At 42.9% G+C, this 24608-nt stretch overlaps 1 protein-coding gene across 1 annotated transcript in view; it reads left to right on the top strand.

The window, feature by feature from the left end:
• The window catches only part of LRP2 (LDL receptor related protein 2), a 375159-nt gene that overhangs the window by 249536 nt on the left and 101015 nt on the right, over positions 1 to 24608 (top strand). The window contains exons 49-52 of the mRNA XM_073634007.1: positions 1555 to 1850; positions 3930 to 4446; positions 9484 to 9636; positions 20863 to 21033. Of these exons, the coding sequence (XP_073490108.1) occupies positions 1555 to 1850; positions 3930 to 4446; positions 9484 to 9636; positions 20863 to 21033 (1137 nt within the window). The remainder of the gene's footprint in view (positions 1 to 1554; positions 1851 to 3929; positions 4447 to 9483; positions 9637 to 20862; positions 21034 to 24608) is intronic.

Genomic DNA, 24608 nt, shown 5'->3' with positions numbered 1-24608 from the left:
TTTTCTACGAGATACCGTAGTTTGTTCCTTTTTGGAGCCCCCTTTATGGGCACTTCTCTGTGCTTTCATCCCCTCTCGCTTTAGATTATTGAGTGTTCTGCGTACAAGTTTATGGTGAATGCATGAATGCATCAACTGTGTTTCCCTGTGTTGTAATAGTAAAAGATCAGCAGCAGGGAAACCACAGGCAATACTGGTGACTTGGGATTTGTCCTCTGTTTGCCTTTATTTTGGCACAGCTTCCAGATTTGGTTCTTCTTCAAAGTGTTTGTAACCCTAAAAAAAAAAAAAAGGATCCCGTTCCATTAACGCATGTAATACAGCACAGTGCTTGTGCTGTGTAAATTGGCCCCTTGTATCACCTGAAATACCTGGCTTATCCTGCCTGGTTCTGCCCCCCCCCCCCCCCCCCCGCGTAAACTGACCACAGTTTATCATGGCTGCTGAGCCCTGACACCGTGGTCCCTTTATGTGCCTCCGTCATCCTCTGCTCTCCTGTGTCCTCCCCCCCCCTCTCCTCTCCTCTCCTCCCTCTCAGCTCTGTCCGAACCCGATCCTCCGCTCCTACTGCTTTCATAACAGTTTAATGTTCCTACAATCTGCTCTGTTAGGTAACAATATGCGCCCCACTGTATGTCCTTTATTTTTAAAAAAAGCCAATATCTACCTTATATCAGAGCGTCGCCCGGCGTTCATGTGACCGCCCGCCTCTCTTCTCCTCTCCTCTGGCTGACGGGAGTTTTCAGACCCTTCTGCTGCAGCTGTGAGACGGGTAGAGGAGAGAGGCGGCCAGTCATGTGAGCTCCAGGAGATGCTCTGATGTAAGGTAGATATCTGCTTTTTTTAAATAAAGGACATACAGTGGTGCATATATTGTTACCTAAGAGAACAGATTGTAGGGACATTACAAGTGGCTTTACAACCACTTTAAGTTGCTTCTAGGTACAGTATTTTACAGATGAATGCTATTGAAACAAATCTAAAGTCCATAGGTGGCCCTGCAACATATCCAAAATGCACTTCCTGGTCATATGCTGCATCATCGAAGACTGATGTCATGAGGATCATTTCCGTTAATCTGTCCAATGGAGCTGGATAGATTCAGAGGGAAGAGTCATGTGAATTAAATCATATAGAAGGCCTGGACAAATTAAAACCAGGAAGTGCTGGGGATCCAAAGACTTTAAATCTATTTTCACAATGTATTTTGTATTACTGTAAAGTAAACCTCTTCTAAGAGAAGTTGGAGGCCCACTCTTGCTGACCCTGGCTGTTTTGATGACCATGCAGCCAGAATGAGCAAAATATGAAGTAACCGATAGCAGCCTCCGTGTTTCTCTCAGGAAATTCCAGGTGGCAGTATAAAATAAAAGTTACTACTGGTATACTTGTGGAAGGTACCTTTGAAGTACACTGACTAGCAAACATAGTTTGCGACCTTTGAATAGTTCTATGACTACTTACATACCCTGGTGTGCTCTACAAATAAGCTGGACATGCACAAAGTATGGAACATACTGTCTAATATTCCCTCTCACCGGCTTGATCCACCAGGTGTGACAGACGCAATGACTGTGGAGATAGCAGCGATGAAAGAGGATGCAGCTATCCACCCTGTCAGCAGCAGCAGTTCACCTGTCAGAATGGTCGTTGTATCACCAGGGCCTACGTCTGCGATGGGGACAATGATTGTGGAGATGAATCCGATGAAGTGGAACATCTCTGCCGCACTCCAGAGCCAACCTGTGCACCGCACTTCTTTAAATGTGACAATGGCCACTGTATTGAAGCTGTCAAAGTCTGCAACCGGATAGATGAGTGCTTGGATAACAGCGATGAGAAAGGATGTGGTGCGTGGAATGTTTTGTATATTAATCAACGGGTTGTAGTATGGAGCAATTGCTAAATTCCACTTGGTCCCTCAGGCTTAGCCAAATTGGAGAACTTTATTATTTATTGCTGAAAGTACAATGACCCTTGTGAATGAAAGGTCTGTTCACATCGGAATCCTGTGACCTGTACACTGTGACACTAGCCTTTACACTGCACATGTGCTTGTATACAGGTCATAAACATTTATAGAGAAAAAAATACAGAAAATATATAGATAATATATATTAAAACAACATGCTTTTATTTTCCATATATGAACAGTAGTTCTAACAAACTGAGCATTCTATTTTGCTTTTGATACATGTTTTAAGGGTGACTCTGAGAAAAGTGTTCGTTAATATTTGCAGTCAGATTCAGGCTATTTTTCTGAATAAAGAAACTATGTCCTCTGTCTATTCAGGGCAAAGCAATGGGTTTGGTTTATCCACCCCAACCGCGGCAGCATATACTGTACTTCCTTTTCTTTGCTCCCTTGCTGCTCTTTTTGGTGCTAAGGAATGAAGGAAATACCTGGTACTTCTGAGTGTGAAGGAGCATCCCAGATAGCAAGCCATTGTGCTGCAAGTTTGAAAATGACTTGTTAAGCTATTGCTAGACTTGCCGGGCTTCACAAGTTTGTTGAACAATTGCAGCAAGTCTGCATTGCATGATCAGATCAACTTTCTTTGCAAACATTCTGCAACTCTGCTGCAAGTTCTGGTTCAGTTATGTTGTGCAATAGTCATCCCACCACAGGGGTCACTGGGACTTGCAGAGCTCTCACTGTAGACTCACCACTGCAACTTTGCTCTTGCTAGAGACTTGCCATGCAGATTTGCTACAATTTGCAAAAGTGTCAACTAGAACTGGAGTTTCAGGTGCTCTGCAAGTGTACAACTTGCCAGTGAAAATGTGCAGCAAGTTTACAAGACTTACAATTCAACACTGCCACAAATTTGTGGCAAGTAATCCTTGCTATCACTATATGGGGTTACTAAAACTGGAGAGTGCAAAATCTGGTGCAGCTGTGCATGGTAGCCAATCAGCTTCTAACCTTAGCTTGTTCAATTAAGCTTTGTCAATAAAACCTGGAAGCCGATTGGTTTGTATACAGAGTTGCATCAGATTTTGCACCCCTCAGTTTTAGTAAATCAACCCCTATGTGACAGAGCTGGGCAAATCAGCACTGTCACATGGGGAATATATAATCTTTTTGTAAACTAAGACTACAATGACTCATAGCTTACACAAGACTTTCCTAAAATGAAAGAAAGTGTATGCCACTCTTGGGAGATCTGCATTAAAGTGAACCTGTTGCATTTCCTTGCATAATCAAATCATTTACAGAAGTCTGGGCAAGGAGTTAAATGCACAGTTTAAATACACCCATCAGCCACACATTATGACCAAGCATCTTGACATTATGACCACCTACCTAATATTGAGTAGGTCAAAGTAATATCCACATGAATTGCAGGACCTAAGGTTTCCCAGTGGAACTTTGTGCAAAGCATCACTTGACTTCTTTCCATAGTGTATCCTGGTGATGTAAAAGAAAAAATGTAATTCATCTGACCAGGACACCTTCTTTCATTGCTCTGTGGTTCAGTTCTTGTGCTCATATGCACATTGTAAGCGCTTTTGGCTGTGAACGTGAGTCAGCATTGGCAACAGGAGAGGCCCATCCATTAAGGGTGCACGGTTGCCGCCCCCTCTATCTTTGCGTCCGGCCCCTTGCAGGACGCCGGATGCATGAATTCCAGTGTGGGGGTAGGTGTTATTTTGAAGCACGTTATTAGAGCCAGAGACTCTAATTAGGCTTCAAAATAGGGTGGGCTCGGGGCACAGAGAACTGCGAACCGAGCCCATATATGTGAACTGTTTAACCTTTATGAAGATTTGTAACTCTCTTAGGACATCTCATTGTACAATGAATGAATATCATCAGACTGCTGTTCCTGTGTCTAGTAACTACAGTATGTGTTCCTTTGCAGTGTTTTCCTGATATTCCACTTTAAATTAATGCATCTTTTTCATCTTTTTGCATTTCCACACAGGCGTTAATGAGTGTAATGATCCCTCAATCAGCGGCTGTGACCATAACTGTACAGATACACAGACCAGTTTCTTCTGCTCTTGTCGGCCCGGATACAAACTTATGTCCGATAAGCGGACTTGCGATGATATAGATGAGTGTATAGAATCCCCTTCCCTGTGCAGCCAGATCTGTGAGAACACCGCCGGCTCCTACATCTGTAAATGTGCTCCAGGTTACATCCGGGAACCTGATGGTAGAAGCTGCCGCCAAAACAGCAACATCGCTCCCTACCTCATATTCAGCAACCGCTATTATCTAAGGAAGCTGACCGTGGATGGACAGTCTTACTCCCTTATTCTGCAAGGCCTGAGCAATGTGGTAGCTCTAGACTTTGATCGAGTAGAAAATAGGCTCTATTGGGTTGATGTTGGAAGAAGAGTTATTGAGAGAATGTTTCTTAATGGAACCAACAAAGAGACAATCATTAACAATGATATTCCAAGTGGGGAGGGCATAGCAGTTGACTGGGTTGGCAGGTAAGAAAGTGCTGACATATTTTAAGAACCCAAAATTAGAAAAAGTATATTTTTGTACCCAACAAAAGTTCTAATGTAGTGTAAACACACTTACATTAAAGTATATCCAAAAGCAAAATATATTTTTAGTTTTGGAAAGAATAAAGAAGTGTTAAAGAGACACTCTCACCATGCCACTGCAGGACAAAGTCCTCCGACCCCATGTGTTCAACCTTACTTGTGTTCCATTGAATCTTCTTGCTCCCTTGCAGCTGGCAAGAATACATGGCACTTTCAGGTATGGGGCAGCATAAGACCTTGTGTAGGAGAGCCTGGGCATAGCAGCCAATCACTAGGTCTCATGCACTAAGCACAATGGGGCTAAACACATCACCACTCCCATGGGTCACAATACAGATTTCAGTGCCGGCTGCAAAGGAACAAGGAGCTGCAAAGAAACGTAGGTAAGGTGAGTATATGGGAGTTGGTGGTGGATACCATTTCCAGAGACACTGTCACCTGGTCCTCCATCGCTACTAATTACTTTCCTAGCCAAAAAGTGATAAGCAAATAAAAAATGTTATAGTTGTCACCGGTACAGAAGATATGGGAAAATCTCCCAATGATGACACCTCTTCTGGTGAGGGTATATTTATAAAGCAGTGAATGTGACTTTCACCAAGCATTCACTGAAAGTAAACCAGTCACTGCCTTTTTAAACACGTGCACCAGGAGGATTTAGCTGCAGTGAAAATTTACTGAAAGTCACAGTCACCGCTTTATAAATGTACCCCTTAAAAGTGACTATCCCCTCACTTTGTAGCAGTTTCATCTCACTTACTTTTGTGTCTCCAGGACAGGAAGTGAAGGGAAATCTCCTCAGTGGGACAGCAAACAACATGTCATGATTTTAACTACCCCCTTCTTTTTCCAAAAATCTAATTAAATTTAAAAACGTAATCTGTTGTTTAAAGAAAAGCTATTTTCTGGTTTGATTTTTTTTTTTGTTGTTGAAGGTTGAAATTCAGATAAAGGACAAAGAAAAACTTTTTAACATCTATTTGCTATAAGAACATTATAAATGTACATGGGGAAGCTATATTTGCTCAATACAAATACAGGTTCAGCTTTCTGCTTTGTAGTGCAAACAATGGTTTGAACTATTAGCCTAGGTGCACAATAATGCAGCTGCAACATGATCCGATTTTCAGTGTGATTTTCTAGTGTGACACTGCGCATTTTTGACACATTTTCATGCTTCATTTTGTAGACGAATGAGATGGGATTTTATACACAAAACTACCCAAAATGATCTAAAAACACATATACAGTGGGGACGGAATGTATTCAGACCCCCTTAAATTTTTCACTCTTTGTTATATTGCAGCCATTTGCTAAATTCATTTAAGTTCATTTTTTTTCCTCATTAATGTACACACAGCACCCCATATTGACAGAAAAACATAGAATTGTTGACATTTTTGCAGATTTATTAAAAAAGAAAAACTGAAATATCACATGGTATCACATAAGTATTCAGACCCTTTGCTGTGACACTCATATATTTAACTCAGGTGCTGTCCATTTCTTCTGATCATCCTTGAGATGGTTCTACGCCTTCATTTGAGTCAAGCTGTGTTTGATTATACTGATTGGACTTGATTAGGAAAGCCACACACCTGTCTATATAAGACCTTACAGCTCACAGTGCATGTCAGAGCAAATGAGAATCATGAAGTCAAAGGAACTGCCTGAAGAGCTCAGAGACAGAATTGTGGCAAGGCACAGATCTGGCCGAGGTTACCAAAAAATTTCTGCTGCACTTAATGTTCCCAAGAGCACAGTGGCCTCCATAATCCTTAAATGGAAGATGTTTGGGACGACCAAAACCCTTCCTAGAGCTGGCTGTCTGGCCAAACTGAGCTATCGGGGGAGAAGAGCCTTGGTGAGAGAGGTAAAGAAGAACCCAAAGATCACTGTGGCTGAGCTCCAGAGATGCAGTCGGGAGATGGGAGAAAGTTGTAGAAAGTCAACCATCACTGCAGCCCTCCACCAGTCGGGGCTTTATGGCAGAGTGGCTTGACGGAAGCCTCTACTCAGTGCAAGACACATGAAAGCTTGCATGGAGTTTGCTAAAAAACACCTGAAGGACTCCAAGATGGTGAGAAATAAGATTCTCTGGTCTGATGAGACCAAGATAGAACTTTTTGACCTTAATTCTAAGAGCTATGGGTGGAGAAAACCAGGCACTGCTCATCACCTGTCCAATACAGTCCCAACAGTGAAGCACGGTGGTGGCAGCATCATGCTGTGGGGGTGTTTTTCAGCTCGAGGGACAGGATGACTGGTTGCAATCAAGGGAAAGATGATTGCGGCCAAGTACAGGGATATCCTGGATGAAAACCTTCTGCAGAGTGCTCAGGAGCTCAGACTGGGCCAAAGGTTTACCTTTCAACAAGACAATGACCATAAACACACAGCTCCATGACTCCATGACTGTTCTTGAATGGCCCAGCTAGAGCCCTGACTTAAACACAATTGAGCATCTCTGGAGTGACCTAAAATGGCTGTCCACCAACATTTACCATCCAACCTGACAAAACTGGAGAAGATCTGCAAGGAGGAATGGCAGAGGATCCCCAAATCTAGGTGTGAAAAACTTGTTGCATCTTTCCCAAAAAGACTCATGGCTGTATTAGATCAAAAGGGTGCTTCTACTAAATACTGAGCAAAGGGTCTGAATACTTAGGACCATGTGATATTTCAGTTTTTCTTTTTTAATAAATCTGCAAAAATGTCAACAATTCTGTGTTTTTCTGTCAATATGGGGTGCTGTGTTTACATTAATGAGGAAAAAAAATGAATTTAAATGATTTTAGCAAATGGCTGCAATATAACAAAGAGTGAAAAATTTAAGGGGGTCTGAATACTTTCCGTCCCCACTGTACATCTGTTTTACATGTGTTTTTGGTGCATTTCCATTAAAGTCTATGGGGCTAAATTTGCATTGCACAATCACCAAAATATCACCTGTACCTTTTCCAAAAATATGCTGCACCGAGGGTTGCCACCTCATCCCTTTAAAGGGATGAGGTGGCAACCCTCACTGCAACTGCGCTGTCCTGTTATGAACGGGCACCATAGAGAATAATGTGATTTCTATGGCCATGCACTGCTGTGTTACAGCGACTGCATCAGAAATCACACTAGTGTGAACGGGGACTTATTGCGCCATCTCATAATAGAAATCCATGAGTCAGGGTGACTTATTAAGTCTAGGTTCACATCTAGGCAGTTGCAGTTGAAGCGTTTTTCAGCCACGTTTTGGGGTGCATTTTAGGTTTTTAAACCCATGTTTTTGCATGCATTTTGTGTTTTTTTTTTGATCCCTTTAAAAACACTGTATATAGCTGGTTGCTAAGGTGGGGGCCGGGAGGCCGGCCGCCGCATCCTTAACCGATGAGTCATAAGCTGTCAGCAGGGTTCCTCGCTGACAGTTGAAAGATAAAAAAAGAATTGTCGGCTAAAACATTTGAAAAAAAAAAAAACAGCGCGGGGTCCCCCCCAAATCCATACCAGGCCATTTGGGTCTGGTATGGATTTGGAGGGGACCCCCACGCCAAAATAAAAAAAATGGTGTGGGGGTCTCCCCCAAATCCATGCCAGACCCTTGTCTGAGCATGCAGCGAGTGAGAGCCCCCCTCCTAAACCATACCAGGCCACATGCCCTAAACATGGGGGGAGTGCTTTGGGGCAGGGGGGACACTGCCCATGTTGGTGAGGACAAGGGCCTCTTCCCCACAACCCTGGGCTGTGGTTGTAGGGGTCTGTGGGCGGGGGGCTTATCAGATACTGGAAGCCCCCTTTAACAAGAGGGCCCCCAGATCCTGGCCCCTCCCTATGTGAATGAATATGGGGTACATTGTACCCCTACTCATTCACCAAAAAAGTGTCACATAGAAAAAAAAACACAAATTCCTTTATTAAAATCAAAAAATAGTATCCCCCGATGTAGATCCATCTTCAATCAAGCCACCCGCCACATGAACATCGAACCCGGAAAAAAAGGAGCTCCGCACTTGTCAAAGGCTAATCGCTGAATGCCCGCTCCTCTGTCTGACAGTTCTTAAATAGGTGAGAGGCAGGGCCACCCGGTGACGTCACTGACCCAATATGCATCAGTTGGTGATGTCACAAGGCGCCTGGCCACCTGGTGATGTCACCGGGTGGCCCCTTCCCTTACCTATTTAAGAACTGTCAGACAGAGGAGCAGGCAGTTAGCCTTCGATGACTGCGGCACTCTTTTTTTTTCTTCCGGGTTCGGTGGTGCAGCGGGTGGCATGATTGCGATGGCTATACATTGGGGACATGGTTTCCCTACATCCCATATGGTAAGCCGAAACTTGTTGACAGGAAGACCACTTCCCATGGTAGTTCATTGAGAACTACAAGCCGACAGCCGCTAAGGCAGTCAGGACTTGTAGTTCATTCATACACAGAACTCTGTGTATGAATGACATGTCCGTGCTGCTTTCAAAAACTGTTAGCCACTGGTTCCACTCTAAAATTGTGTTCCCAAAATTGAACTTATCCTTTATATTGCACCTGTGCACAGCCCATAGCCATCAAACAGTTTCTGTAGTCTTAACAAACAGTGAAAGAGCTTTAAAACAAGCCCTCGCTCACCTCTCTAGCTGCTTGTGCTGTGTAATAATTTCCTAAAGAGCCTCAAAGATCACAACAAAGACCCTGAATTTGAAAAAGCTGAGATCACTGTTCCTCTGTTGTGAATTTTGAATATGAACTTCAATCACCTAGAGTGATAAATTAGAGTTTGTTTTAAAGGACCTTTCCTGCTTGCTCAGAAAATGTAAATACTTTATTGTGCATTGTCTGAGCACAAGTTCACTTTAACTCTGTCGATCAGGTAGGACAATCAGTATGATGTGTGTGCACCTAGTCGGGGAAAGGTTTGGTGTTGTCAGGGAGCGATTGGTAGGTTGGTATTATTATTAAACACATATCTCACTTTAATATATATTGTATGTTGGATTTCAGGAAGTTGTACTGGGTGGACGCTTATAAGGATTGTCTTAGTGTGGCCGAGCTTGATGGAAGGTTTAGGAAAAGACTGGTGGACCGTTGTGTGGATGCGAATAACACCTTCTGCTTTCAGTACCCCAGAGCCATCGTGGTGCATCCGAAGAAAGGGTATGATGTTTATTAAAAAAAATAAAATTGCCCTTTATTTCTTGAATTGGCAAAAGTATATTTATTATGCTGTGCTTGACTCTAGCCATGGATTTGATATTTCCTTAAAGGTAAACAGTTACATAGTACATAGTTACATAGTAGGTGAGGTTGAAAAAAGACACACGTCCATCAAGTCCAACCTATGTGTGTGATTATGTGTCAGTATTACATTATATATCCCTGTATGTTGCGGTCATTCAGGTGATTATCTAATAGTTTCTTGAAGCTATCAATGCTCCCCGCTGAGACCACCGCCTGTGGAAGGGAATTCCACATCCTTACCGCTCTTACAGTAAAGAACCCTCTACGTAGTTTAAGGTTAAACCTCTTTTCTTCTAATTGTAATGAGTGGCCCCGAGTCTTATTAAACTCTCTTCTGTGAAAAAGTTTTATCCCTATTGTGGGGTCACCAGTACAGTATTTGTAAATTGAAATCATATCCCCTCTCAAGCGTCTCTTCTCCAGAGAGAATAAGTTCAACGCTCGCAACCTTTCCTCATAACTAAGATCCTCCAGACCCTTTATTAGCTTTGTTGCCCTTCTTTGTACTCGCTCCATTTCCAGTACATCCTTCCTGAGGACTGGTGCCCAGAACTGGACAGCATACTCCAGGTGCGGCCGGACCAGAGTCTTGTAGAGCGGGAGAATTATCGTTTTATCTCTGGAGTTGATCCCCTTTTAATGCATGCCAATATTCTGTTTGCCTTATTAGCAGCAGCTTGGCATTGCATGCCATTGCTGAGCCTATCATCTACTAGGACCCCCAGGTCCTTTTCCATCCTAGATTCCCCCAGAGGTTCTCCCCCCAGTGTATAGATTGCATTCATATTTTTGCCACCCAAATGCATTATTTTACATTTTTCTACATTGAACCTCATTTGCCATGTAGTCGCCCCCATTAATTTGTTCAGGTCTTTTTGCAAGGTTTCCACATCCTGCGGAGAAGTTATTGCCCTGCTTAGCTTAGTTAACTCCATAAAACAAGTTTTTTTTTTTAAAATAATATCTACGTAACATTTCCCTCAGCTTAGCAAAGTAGGTGTCTTTTTGGAAGCTCATCCATTCACACCGCAGCGACTGAATTTCCCCTTGAAGATGATTGCCCATGATTTCTCTTCATTACATTTGAAACAAGAGGCTTGGATTAATGCCAGACTAGGCACATTTATCACATTAAATATTCACATTTTGATAGATGCAATGTTTTCTTGTCTATCTGGCGTAAACATTTAATTTGTATTTATCAGTGACTTGACTGCCTTTTATTATTTTATTATTTCTCATATGTGGCTTTGATTGCAAAATAACAATATAGAGTTTCCCAATAAGTGAAAAATGAATGAAGAATTATACAAAGACTATGATGGGCTTTATTCTCCAATCAGTTTCTGACTGAATACTTTCCTCTATTTGCTCTATTTGATACTATTTGTTCAGAATTTTGCCCTGTTTTGCAATCAAACTTTATTTAATATGATTGCATGTTCAGGATTTTTCAAAGTCTAGTATTGTTGAAGTCCCCCCCCCCATAAAAAAGTTATACTTTTTAATGTTTTTGTTCTTGAATATTGGTATGGCGTGTTTCAATGTCAAGATAATGGCAATACATTTTTTCATCATATGCATTTCATATAAAAGACTACATTTTGATAAGTTATAACTATTGAGGCCAACACTTAAAGCATGTGTTACAGTATATTTGGTTGTTTATTTACCACTTGAATAGTAATCAACTGAAAAAGTTATCACAAAAAAAAAGGCTGGGGTACTAAAGCTAGCCATACACACACTGATTTCACTTGTTTAGCCTCTGGACTGAACAAGATAAATCTAATAGATTCTTCCATCCAAACCAAACAATGGATATTCAGACAGCTGTTGCACCTGCAGTTGTCTCAATACCCAAACAGTGACTGTTTCTGATTGGATGCAGTAACTGTTAAGCTGATAGTTTTCCACCAGCTGCTTAGATTTCTCAATCAGTTATGTATGACCAACTTTACTCTTAACTTGAACCTAACCTCCAACCCTAAACATCAATCTAAATCTTTAACATATCTTAAGCCTTATGCCGCGTACACACGGTCGGACTTTCCGGCATACTTGGTCCGGCGGACCAGAGTGTGCCGGACAATCCGCCCGTGTGTGGGCGGCGGCGGACTTTTCCGGCGGACTTCTTCCCAAAAGCCCGCCGGACCTAGATTTGAAACAAGTTTTAAATCTTTCCATAGGACTCAGTTTCGGGCGGAAAGTCCGCTCGTGTGTGTGCTGGTCCGACGGAAAGCCCGCTCGTGTGTAGGCTGGTCCGACGGACCAGATACGACGCGAGGGCAGGGTATTGCATCTCGCGCTCTCTGCAATAGGAAAAACAAATTTTCCTATTGCGGTTAACGCGGTGCATGCCAGGCCCTTAGGTCTGGTATGGATTATAAAGGGAACCCCCTACGCCGAAAAAACGGCGTGGGGTCCCCCCTAAAATCCGTACCAGACCCCGATCCGAGCACGCAGCCTGGCCGGTCAGGAAAGGGGGTGGGGACGAGCGAGCGCCCCCCCCCCTCCTGAACCGTACCAGGCCGCATGCCCTCAACATGGGGGGTGGGTGCTTTGGGGGAGGGGGGCGCCCTGCGGGGCCCCCCCACCCCAAAGCACCTTGTCCCCATGTTGATGAGGACAAGGGCCTCTTCCCGACAACCCTGGCCGTTGGTTGTCGGGGTCTGCGGGCGGGGGCTTATCGGAATCTGGGAGCCCCCTTTAATAAGGGGGCCCCCAGATCCCGGCCCCCCACCCTATGTGAATGAGTATGGGGTACATGATACCCCTACCCATTCACCTAGGGAAAAAGTGTAAGTAATAAAACACACTACACAGGTTTTTAAAATATTTTATTAAACAGCTCGGGGGGGGGGATCTTCCTCCAGCTTCGGGGGTCTTCTTCCGGCTTCGGGGGTCCCTCCGCTTCATCTTCTCCCGGCGTCCGGTTGGTTCTTCTCCGCTCTCTTCTCCCGGTGTTCCTGTTCTTCGGCCGGCTCCTCTGCTGTCTTCAAGTAGCTCTCTTGCCAGCAGAGGTCCGGACTTCTGGGCTTCTGGGCTTCTGGGCTTCTGGGCTTCTCTTCCCCAGATGTTGACACGACGCTCTCTCCTGCTGGACTGCTCTCCGAGGGCTGCGTTGTGACTTATATAGGAGAAGACCCCGCCCCCTTTTGATGTCACAGTCCCTGGGCATGCTGGGACTGTGACGTTTTAGGGGGCGTGGTCAACATCACCCAGTGACCACGCCCCCTAAAACGTCACAGTCCCAGCATGCCCAGGGACTGTGACATCAAAAGGGGGCGGGGTCTTCTCCTATATAAGTCACAACGCAGCCCTCGGAGAGCAGTCCAGCAGGAGAGAGCGTCGTGTCAACATCTGGGGAAGAGAAGCCCAGAAGCCCAGAAGCCCAGAAGCCCAGAAGTCCGGACCTCTGCTGGCAAGAGAGCTACTTGAAGACAGCAGAGGAGCCGGCCGAAGAACAGGAACACCGGGAGAAGAGAGCGGAGAAGAACCAACCGGACGCCGGGAGAAGATGAAGCGGAGGGACCCCCGAAGCCGGAAGAAGACCCCCGAAGCTGGAGGAAGATCCCCCCCCCCCGAGCTGTTTAATAAAATATTTTAAAAACCTGTGTAGTGTGTTTTATTACTTACACTTTTTCCCTAGGTGAATGGGTAGGGGTATCATGTACCCCATACTCATTCACATAGGGTGGGGGGCCGGGATCTGGGGGCCCCCTTATTAAAGGGGGCTCCCAGATTCCGATAAGCCCCCGCCCGCAGACCCCGACAACCAACGGCCAGGGTTGTCGGGAAGAGGCCCTTGTCCTCATCAACATGGGGACAAGGTGCTTTGGGGTGGGGGGGCCCCGCAGGGCGCCCCCCTCCCCCAAAGCACCCACCCCCCATGTTGAGGGCATGCGGCCTGGTACGGTTCAGGAGGGGGGGGGGGGCGCTCGCTCGTCCCCACCCCCTTTCCTGACCGGCCAGGCTGCGTGCTCGGATCGGGGTCTGGTATGGATTTTAGGGGGGACCCCACGCCGTTTTTTCGGCGTAGGGGGTTCCCTTTATAATCCATACCAGACCTAAGGGCCTGGTATGCCCCGCGACGGGGCTCGCAAGGTGTCAATCTCGCCGATAAAAGCGGCAAGATTGACATCCTTTTCTAGTCCCGTCGCACCTGAGTCACGTTCAAAATGAACGGACTTGTCCGTGTGTGGGCAAGTCCGTTCATTCTGAAAGTCCGCCGGAACTCCGGCGAAAGTCCGTCGGAAAGACGGGCGGACTTAGCCCGCCGGAAAGTCCGGGTGTGTGTGGGCAAGTCCGTCCGTTTTAAAGTCCGGCGCACCTGGCGGACAAAGTCCGTCGGAAAGTGTGCCGGACCAAGTAGGATAGAAAGTCCGACCGTGTATACGCGGCATTAGGCTTAACTCTTAATGTAAAAATGTCCTTCAACCCTGATCCTTAACCCAACAAAATCTTAAATCTACCTTTTAACCTTATCCTAAACTTCAAAATGAGCCATGACTGTATTACTGGCCATAATCACAAAATTCCAGCAATGCTCATGCCAATAATACAATTTAACACAGATAAACAATCTATACCATACATATTTACACTGTGATCCTTTTTGGCACTGATATGTACTGGGTCAATTCATTGATGTCATAAAATGCCTGCAGAGGAATGTAAATCCTTGTTTGCATATTACAAAGCAATTATAGACAATAAATCAGCGAGCTGCTTTTATCAAGGATACTTTGCTACTGTGCTAAAGTCAAAGTCTTAACCTATATTTTGTTTAGTTCCTTCCCTTCATATTTAACAGTGATTGTGGGTAGTTATGAGGTGGGAAATCGCTCTTATATACTCTGTTGTGTTGGCGAAGATACTTTGGTTTCAAAGGGATAGCTGGCCTGAAACCATGGAGCCCAGTCTGCATTTTTTCAGGCTTAGATCCAAAAGCATTTTGAAGACAAGAGTTTAGCAGCTATTAGCAGAAGAAAGGAAATGGGATTTTTAGGGTGCCCAAGAAAATGTAATAGTCAGATATATAAAAATATTTTGAATATATTAAAACAAAATGACTAAAAAACATCACAGTATCATCATATAATAACCATCATATGAGTAACCAGCAGTAGCTTCATGCTCTACATGTTTCGCCATGCAATGGCTTCCTCAGGAGACTTCCAATAAGCACTGCATAGTATGGTCACTATAGGTAAAAGACAATATGTTAGAAGATTAATATTCACTAATAATAACAAATTTAAACAAATCAAAACAAAATAAAATTTTCTTACAAATGTATTGGACCCAAGAATGCCCCCTTGTATCCCCACCTGAACTGTAAAACGTGTCCTATCTATGGAGGTCATGACCCTGATGTCTGAAGGACATTGAAAGATGCGGAGAAATCTGGTGTATCACAGAGAAGGACATATAGGCCTCAAGATGTAGAGTTATATCTGAAAAGGGATATATTGTAAGCTCAAACTAAAAAATCTGCAAAAAATTAACCAAGGGAGAATAAACATACTCTAACCTCAGAATACAAATTTCGGAACTAGTCAGTCAGTGGATGATATCTTAGCAAATGGTGCTCCCAGATGGTTAACAAATTTGAAGACGGACTTTCCCAGAAAGAACTTCCAAACAGTCACATAACCTAATCAATGACCAACAAACGGGAGAAGAAAACATTCAGACCAACTTGCTAGCTTCCGATATGAAAGTCCCTACTACAATCTGAGTATCTTTACCTTGAAAAGACTTGAAGCATCACATACCCCTTGACCCATGACTCCACCGCTGCCATATCTGCACCTCCACCTCTTCGGCCTCCAATGGTGCCAAAGGAGATGCGGACGCCAAAAAATTGCCACCGCGCATGCGTGAACGGCGCCGGTCATGACGTCACACGCAGGTGCGATAGTCATACGGCGCCATGATGGAAAGTCTGCCCATAACTAGGTGCAGCCTCTGGCTAACAAAGCCCATGGCCGCCAACTCAACATCCATTGTCCCAACCCTAGGATTGGCAGGCGAGTATCCAGTCAAGGGAATGCAATGAGCAAGTGGCCAGTGGCGCCAACCCCACAAACACATACTGGAGAAATCCCCCTATATGGTTGGCGGAGAGCACGCCCTATCCCCCTATATGGTCACCTATCTCCATACCAATGTGCTTACAAGTAACTAAATTAGGTCAAATATTGCCATCTAGTGGCCCACCATGGAAAAACATCCCAGGCCTGAAAATTGTGATAAGGTAAAAAAAAGGAAGAAATAAATACCTCTGCTCACATAAAAAAGGGAGGAGAGAAAAGAAGGCACGCGTACAATGCTCAGTCCAGGTGGGGCAAACACGGCACCTCTCACGGCCAAGGCAAGAGCGAGTTACAAAACAAACATGATAATGTGCAATTTAATACACAGCAAGAAATGGTCATTAAATTATTGGGATCTCAACAAGGGATCCCAATTACAAAGCATTTTAGTTTTATTAGAGTCTCTTATACAAAGAGACTCATATGACCCTAAATAAAGGGTTTATAGCTAATGGACTCGTTCAGTCCAGGATGTTTAGTAGCAATGTGGATCCATTTTGTTTCGCGTTGTAGAAGTAGTTTATCCACATCACCCCTCTTTCATGTACCGGTATATGCTCCAAAGCAAAAAACTTCATTTTGGACAGTGCAAAGCTATGATAGAGTCCCATATGTCGGCTAATCAGGGTCTCAATTTTTTTCTCAGAGACCAGGGACACATGGTCCCTGACCTTATGAAAAAATGGTCTTTTAGTTTTGCCCACGTAGAAGGCCCTACATTCCCATTCCATGAGATATACTACACCAATAGTCTGGCAATCAGCATAGAAATTAGGTCTGTGCTGCTCTCCATTGGGTAGCAACATCTGAGAATTGCAATTCCTGCAGGGCCTGGTACCTGTGGTTTTACGGACAACACTTTTAGGTGTGGTTGTTAAATGACTATGTACAAGATGATCTCTGATTGATTGAGATCTCTTGTAAGTGATTTGAGGATATGGACTCACATATTTTGAGACAAAATCATCAGCCACCAATAGATGCCAATACTTTTGGATGACATCTCGTATCTGACGAAGAAAAGGGAAAGTGGTCAGCGGGACTTCAAATTAGGCAAATCACTATATAAGTAATACATGTGGGATATGAACCACAGTGTTGCTTTTATGGGTTCCAACAAAAAGGGGGAGTTATTGAATGGGAGATGTATACCAAAAAGCAATCTTGGCAAAGAATATCTTATTATACCATGTGAGATCATATATAACATACTGAATAACACAAAAAAGCATACACAGAATCGCATACACGCAGGGCATGCTGAAAACCGCATATAAATATTGACACCATGGTACTTGGCATATCATAAAGTAAAAACAAGTCCTGCACAACGTGGGCCACTGGAAAGGCTAAATGATGTTAGAAAGTCTAGAGTAAAACAAAAGAGATAGACATAAAATCATCTGTATGGACATCATGCATCTATGTAAGACCGACGCGTTTCATTGGGGTATACCAACTCTTCAGGGGTGAATGCAATGGTTATCTATAAAGAAATATAACCATATGGTATAATATTGTAACTGAATAATAGGAATAAATAATGTATAAGGGACAGGATGAACATCCCTATAGATACTCACGTCAACTGCATAGATGTGAAGAGAGAATAAGAGACACGTGGACAAGCAGGGAGCACTGTAGATTCACCAGGGTAAATGTGCAAATGTGGCTGACAGTGAGCCAAAACTTCTGTGAATTGAGATCAGTAATATATATTGAATGTATAATATTTTTGATGACGAGTGTGAAAAGCCCATACACCAGGTCAGATGAAGGGAAAAGCTGAGCATAGATGAAAAAACAGATACTCAAAAACCACCAAATAGGAAGGAGAAAGAAAGGTATAGAAAAGAAAGAGAAGAAAATGATATCCTGGGTGAGATAGTGAAGGAACCAAAGAGAATGAACAACAAAGTGCTAAAAGTATAGGTAAAACCTATGGGGATTTACCTTGTTGGTTCACAAGGAAATGGGGAACCAAAATCAACAAGTGAATGCTTGCATATGAGCTGTTGCCAGAAAGACAAACACCAAGTGAGGCGAATTTAAATGCTCCCAGCTGATACAGCATGTCCCACCCAGCATCACGTGGGTGTGGCAAGAAAGGGGAGGCATCTGTGCCAGAGCGAAAAAATCCGCCCATACAGGCTCAGGTACCTCCCCAGTGTCAGCCTAGGTGGAAAGAAAAACCTGCTTGTGCGGTGCGACATCAAAAGGTGGCGCACACACAAAGCGGTGACGTAGCGCCGATACAGTAAGGAGCACCCGCCCAAACCACCACCTCCATCCACCACGAACGGTGAGGAAGGAAACAGGTGGAAGAGGGAGGGGCGCCAAAAATCGCATCGCAGCTCCCAGGGAACAGGTGTGGTTGTTAAATGACTGTGTACAAGATGATCTCTGATTGATTGAGATCTCTTGTAAGTGATTTGAGGATATGGACTCACATATTTTGAGACAACATCGTCAGCCACCAATAGATGCCAATACTTTTGGATGACATCTCATATCTGACGATGCTGTCCAGAAAATCTAGTTATCAATCAAACCTTTTAGTCTGGAATTTAAACTTTTTTGGCGAAGATCAAAGTATCTCTTTCCTTCTCATTGGCCCTGGTGATAAGCCTTTTTAAGGCATGGCCAACTGTAACCTCTTAAGAAGAGACGGTCTCGTAGGGCCTTGGCTTCGATCTCAAAGTCTTCCTGTCGACTGCAGTTCCTTTTTAGCCTGAGATACTGGCTATAGGGTATGCTAGAGACAAGAGACCTAGGATGGGAACTGGTGGAGTGTAAAATTGTATTACCCGCGGAGGGCATACGATATAAGTAAGAACCTAAACTTCAATCACTATTGATGAAAATCAAAACCTCCTTGGACCCTGTCCATATTAAGAGGATATCATCGATAAATCCTCGCCAAATTAATACCCTACTCAGGCTCTCTTGCAATTCATCACACTAAAAAACATATCGCTCCCACCCCCCCCCCAGGTACAGGTTTGCATAAGAGGGGGCACAATGTGTCCCCGTTGCAACACCCTGCACCTGGAGGTAGTGGGAGCGATTAAATGAAATACAATAATGCCCTGTGCACACGATCAGACATGGATCGGACATTCCGACAACAAAATCCATGGATTTTTTCTAACGGATGTTGGCTCAAACTTGTTTTGCATACACACGGTCGCACAAAGTTGTCAGAAAATCCGATAGTTCTGCACGCGGTGACGTAAAACACGTACGTCGGGACTATAAACGGGGCAGTAGCCAATAGCTTTCATCTCCTAATTTATTCTGAGCATGCGTGGCACTTTGTGCGTTGGAATTGTCCACACACGGTCGGAATTTATGCAAACGGATTTTGTTGTTGGAAAATTTTATAGCCTGCTCTCAAACTTTGTGTGTCGGAAATTCTGATGGAAAAAGTCCGATGGAGCCCACACACGGTCGGAATTTCCAATAACAAGCTCCGATCGCACATATTCCGGCCGTGTGTACAGGGCATAAGCCCAAAATGAACTCATTGTAAGTGGCAGCTCTACTACCCCTGTCTGTAATGAAGCTCTCCATAACCCAAACCCCCAAATCATGGGGGATTGAGTTGTAGAGAGCCTCCTCGATGGCCACCAGCCAAGCCCTCTAAGCACCACTATTCCATCGAGAGCCCTCAATAGATCGGCAGTGTCCTGGATGTGGGAGCTAAGGGCTACCACATGGGGCCGCAGGTAGTCATCGACCAGTTGGCTGTCTCATTCTGTGTATCTTAGGTAATGCGTATAGAGTGGACATTCTCGGAGCCTTCACTGAAAGAAATTCCCATGTTTTTCTGTCAATGATGTCTTTATGAAAGGCCTGAGCAATTAAATTAAAATAATTTATTTTAATCCACTCAACCTGGAACCCAGGTATAGTGATATACCACTGACAGTTTTTCAAAATATCCAATGCCGTTTTCTGATATTTTATTTGTTACATCTAAAAACACTATGTATCCGCCTTTATCTGAAGGCTTAATGATTATGTTATGATTTTTCTTAAGGGCGTTCAAAGCTTTTTGTTGGGCTGAACTGAGATTTGATGACTTATTGTTTCTGTTCCAGTTAATAGATTGGAGTTCTTTCGTAACTTGTTGAGTGAAAGCCAAAATATTGGGGTTCCCTTGAAGAACAGGGAATGAACAAGATTTGGGCTCGTATAATTGGGGGGTGGAAAACATCTTTCAACAGCTGATGGATTAGAAACAGAAGGATCATCGCAATGGTCACTTAATAGATCTTCAAATGAGTCATCCATGGGATTGCCTTCCTCCCATAACTCCATCAATTCCTCAGCTAGCTTTCATATCATTTAGGGTAATATCCCTCCCAAGATCATTGGAAGGGAACCTAGACCTAGATGATGAGTAATTTTTAACAAAAATAGTTATCTACATCAATTTTCTGGCAAATAATTGAAAATCTTTAATACCTCAAAACTATCTGCTTTTTGGGTCGGACAAAATGTAAGACCCAGGCTTAGCACCTGGATCTGGTCCTGTGTTAAAACGTGGGAAGACAGATGGATTACTTGGAACCTGTCTTGCTCACTGTGGGTGTCGATGGTTGTCTATTGAACATCTTTTTGGGAACTTGAATGGGCTGTGAAACAAAGATCGGTGCCATGCGTACATCCCCAAAGGGGGTGTTGGACGATAGTCCCCCGAATTAGCGTTTGATGCACCTGAGCTTACCTTAGAAGCAGACATATTTTGTGAAAGAGACGAAGGAGAGATAGACCCTGTATCATCAGAAGCAGTGGAGCGTGCAAATGAGTGAGAGTGAGGAAGCATTTGTAGGGAGTTTGTGAATCAGTGTTAGAGGTAGTGCTTTACAGCATACAGACACGTTTCATATATTTCACCTTCTTTAATGTGTCCCAAAGCAGAAATCATACAGACGTTACCTTACCTTCTTATTGTTGAATCTATTGTCATATGTAAAGCTGTCTATGAAGACTTTATTGTTATAAAAACTGATATATAATGTCCTTTTTTTGATAGGCATGTTTACTGGACGGACTGGGGAGACAAGCCATATATTGGCAGGACTGGAATGGATGGCAAGAACAAAACTGTTATTATCTCCACTAAGTTAGAATGGCCAAATGGACTCACAATTGATTACAGCAGTGACAAGCTCTACTGGGCTGATGCCCACTTGAACTACATTGAGTACGTACATAGAAGAATAAAGCAACTCGGTAACTGTTCATACAACATATACAGTCCATGGCATCACTGATTCAGACATTTTCAAACATGTTGACTTATTTGTCATTGTTAGGTTGGCCATGCATGGGCAGATGTCCTCTAGTTATCCAGCTGGTCTGAGTATTATCAACATTGAAAAATATGCATGATGTCAACTCTACTAGCCATGGCTAGATTAGGCTTTTTTACATCAACATCCTTCTAATGATTATGAGAATAAGAACACTTGTAATTAGTTTTTTTCCAACGCCTTATAGGTACATAACCAATACCATAACCAAAAGTTGTAAGGATATATTTTTTAAAGGACAATTTATTTATTTAGTTCTTGCTAAAAGCAATTAAAATACATTTCACAACAATTAATTTGCCACTGAAAAGGGGGACTTTCAGGTTAACATCCATATAGGCCATAACTGAGATATGGTACATAATACATATAATAATAATTTATATATATGTTTTTTTTTGTCACAATTGAGTGCATTGATATGTGTAAATTGACAAATTTCTGATGCTTTTCCTGGATCAGTGTCCGCTTCTTCAGAGGAACAATAGTATGTAGTATCAGTCTTAGGCTGCTTTCACACTGGAGTGGGCGGGCATTGACTGTGAAACACGCTAGGTTTACTGCCATGTTAGCAGTGCTATTCGGCCACTAGCAGGGCATTTTTAACCCCCGCTAGTGGCCGAATAAAGGGTTAAATGCACCCATGTATCGCCGCAGCTGAGGCGCTTTGCAGGCGCTTCGGCAGCGGTGCCCATTCATTTCAATGGGCAGGAGTGGTGGAGGAGCGATGTATACACCGCTCCTTCACTGCCCAAAAGATGCTGCTTGCAGGATTTTTTTTAACGTCCTGCCAGCGCAGCACCCCAGTGTGAAAGCACTCTAGCTTTCACACTGGGACTGCAGGGGAGGTGTTTTTCTGGCACTTTACAGGCGCTATTTTTGGCCCAAAAGCACCTGGAAAAACACCCCAGTGTAAAAGGGGTCTTAAAGTTAATCACAAATGTCTTCCCCCATTAGGATAAGACTAACCCTACTAAATGTTTACTAAAAGTCAGGGAACATACACCTCCAAAATGATCTGCCCCCAGTGAAGAACCAGGTCTCCGCTTGATTGTCCAAGGGTACAGGGGACTCCTACCAGGCTAAATAAATTAATGTTGTTTTGAGGAAAAATTTCTCTACAGTTTGGGTTTGTAAGGTACTTATAACACACTAATTGGGTTCCACTTACATGTGTTCCTATCCTGATATTTTTAGCAATGATTGGATAGTGAAGGGGGTTAGTAAATGAGCTTAGGTGCAATGTTCTCACAGCTTTGACAGCACTTAAACATGTTGTTTGACTGGCACTAGCAAGTAGAATCCACAGAAAGCTTCTTACAGATTTTGAATACTCTAATAAGGTTTTTTTCTAGTCATTTTTGTCTTTGGGTACATCTACAAAGCGAAGTTTGCATTCCCAATTATTTATTATTATTTATTGATTATTTATTGATTTTCTGCATGTTATTTTGATTGTTTTTATTGTTGATTTGATTTTGATTGTTTTTTATTTTTGATGCAAATGTATGTATTTTTTTCTTTATTCATTATGCAAAGCGAAGTGAATCATTCAATATAGGGATTTTTCATGGTGCGGATTTGTTAAAAATGCAAATAATTTCAATGGGTCTGTTTAATGTGCGTAAATAAATATACAACAATGCAGCATGCCCTTTACTGTTCAAGAGAATTATAATCCACTTTGAGGGCCCTTTCACTCATGTGGAGGATATTGTAATGTTGACACTTAGGTGTGAATGTATAAGAGAAAGGAAGAATGGGACTTTAAATTAGGTTATTGATTTGTGGGGGTGAAGTCATTTGAACATATATTTAATTGGCATATTGGGTGTAACAATACATAACAATGATGCACATAGTAAAAATTATTTCATATATATATACACACACACACACATACATGGTGTGGACCTCATTAATACATATACATATATATATCAATTTGACAGCATATAGAATTGACAAAAAATTAGTGTGATAAAATGTGGTAAATAGTAAGGAAGAGAGTATGATCGTTTTTGGTTGTAGATGATGAGTCTAGATAGGTTCTTATTAACAGGCATGAGAATGCATCCTGAAAGTCTGATGCGTTTCGTTTATGTAAACACTTCCTCAGGGGGATGCTCAAATTTAATCTACAAAAAACAAAATAGGATTAATCTAGTGGGGCACTAGGCATAACAGGAAAAAGCAGTTGCCAATCCTGATTACTTACATAGAGTGGAATGCAATGGTATATAGTAGACATGGGGCCAGGACCAGAGAATTGTCTCTCCTGGGAGCTGAGGTGTACTGAAGCAGCGTACAAGCAAAGCGCACACAGAGCACCCCAAAACACACATTGCCGATCTTCATAGTAGAACGAAAATGGTGGATACAAGGGATAAATGTCAATTAAATATACTTTCAAATTACTTCACCCCCACGAATCAATAACCTAATTTAAAGTCCCATTCTTCCTTTCTCTTATACTTGAACCAGGGATGGAGGCACATGCCGTGTGCTTCATTTAAAATCCAAAATTCCCCCCTATATTTTATTTTCTCAGATGTAAATGAGCCATTTTAGATTCCCCTTAAAAGTACTCTAAACTGCAGGGCATAGTTGTGAATCAGTTATACAGTAGCGAGAATCCAAAAACTGAAAGGTAGTGGGAGTGCTACGCCAATGGTGGTAGAATCCAAGATCCTCTTCATCAGGGAAGCAACACACAAACAGAAAAACATAGGTTCTTGTTTCCTATGTTTTTCTATGATTTCCTATTTTTTTGTATCCCTAAGGGGGAATGTTGGAGCCTCTTGAAATGTGTTGAACGTTTTGTCCATTGTTACTCTGATATAAAGGAAATAAACAATTGAGTACATCAATTATCAAAATCCTGATGTGTTTCTTGGATCAGCGTCCACTTCTTCAGAGGAGCTATAGTATGTAGGGTCTTTACTACCATTGGTTTGGTACTCATACTATGTTTTTAATTTTGTAAGGGTGCATAATGTGTGTGGGCTAGGTGCAGCGTTGTGCAGTAGGCATTGAACATGCAGAGTTCAGCAGTAGTAATATACTATAGAAGAGTTCAACAAGCACAAATAGCCCTAGAAAGAGGGCACCCTTTTCGGGGGCCACTTACAACTGTGGTGGAACAGTAGTCTGAAGATCTTCAGATGCCGAAAGCATCTGCCTCGAGAAGCAAATGCTGCCTTTTGTTGGGAATTCTAATTCTGGCAATGGTCATCACAACAAATAGAGAGAGTGAATCTACCTAGTGGGGACAGCTTTAGGAACTTCACAGGGAAGCTGAACTGTTTTTGAACAGTTTTGGCTGTACACTTTAACTTGGGATTTTCACAGGTATGTCTAAAAATCTGTAATGTACAAAAATGCAGTGCAGTTATGTAATACAATACAGTGCAATGCAAATAGTAGTAAAGATGTCAAGAATAACAAGAAGAGTACAGTGGCCTCG

This window comes from Aquarana catesbeiana, linkage group LG06, assembly GCF_042186555.1.
Source record: "Aquarana catesbeiana isolate 2022-GZ linkage group LG06, ASM4218655v1, whole genome shotgun sequence".
In the NCBI taxonomy this organism is placed as follows: domain Eukaryota; kingdom Metazoa; phylum Chordata; class Amphibia; order Anura; family Ranidae; genus Aquarana; species Aquarana catesbeiana.
The sequence above is the reverse complement of the archived record's forward strand: the minus strand, read 5'-3'. Positions and strand labels throughout refer to the sequence as shown.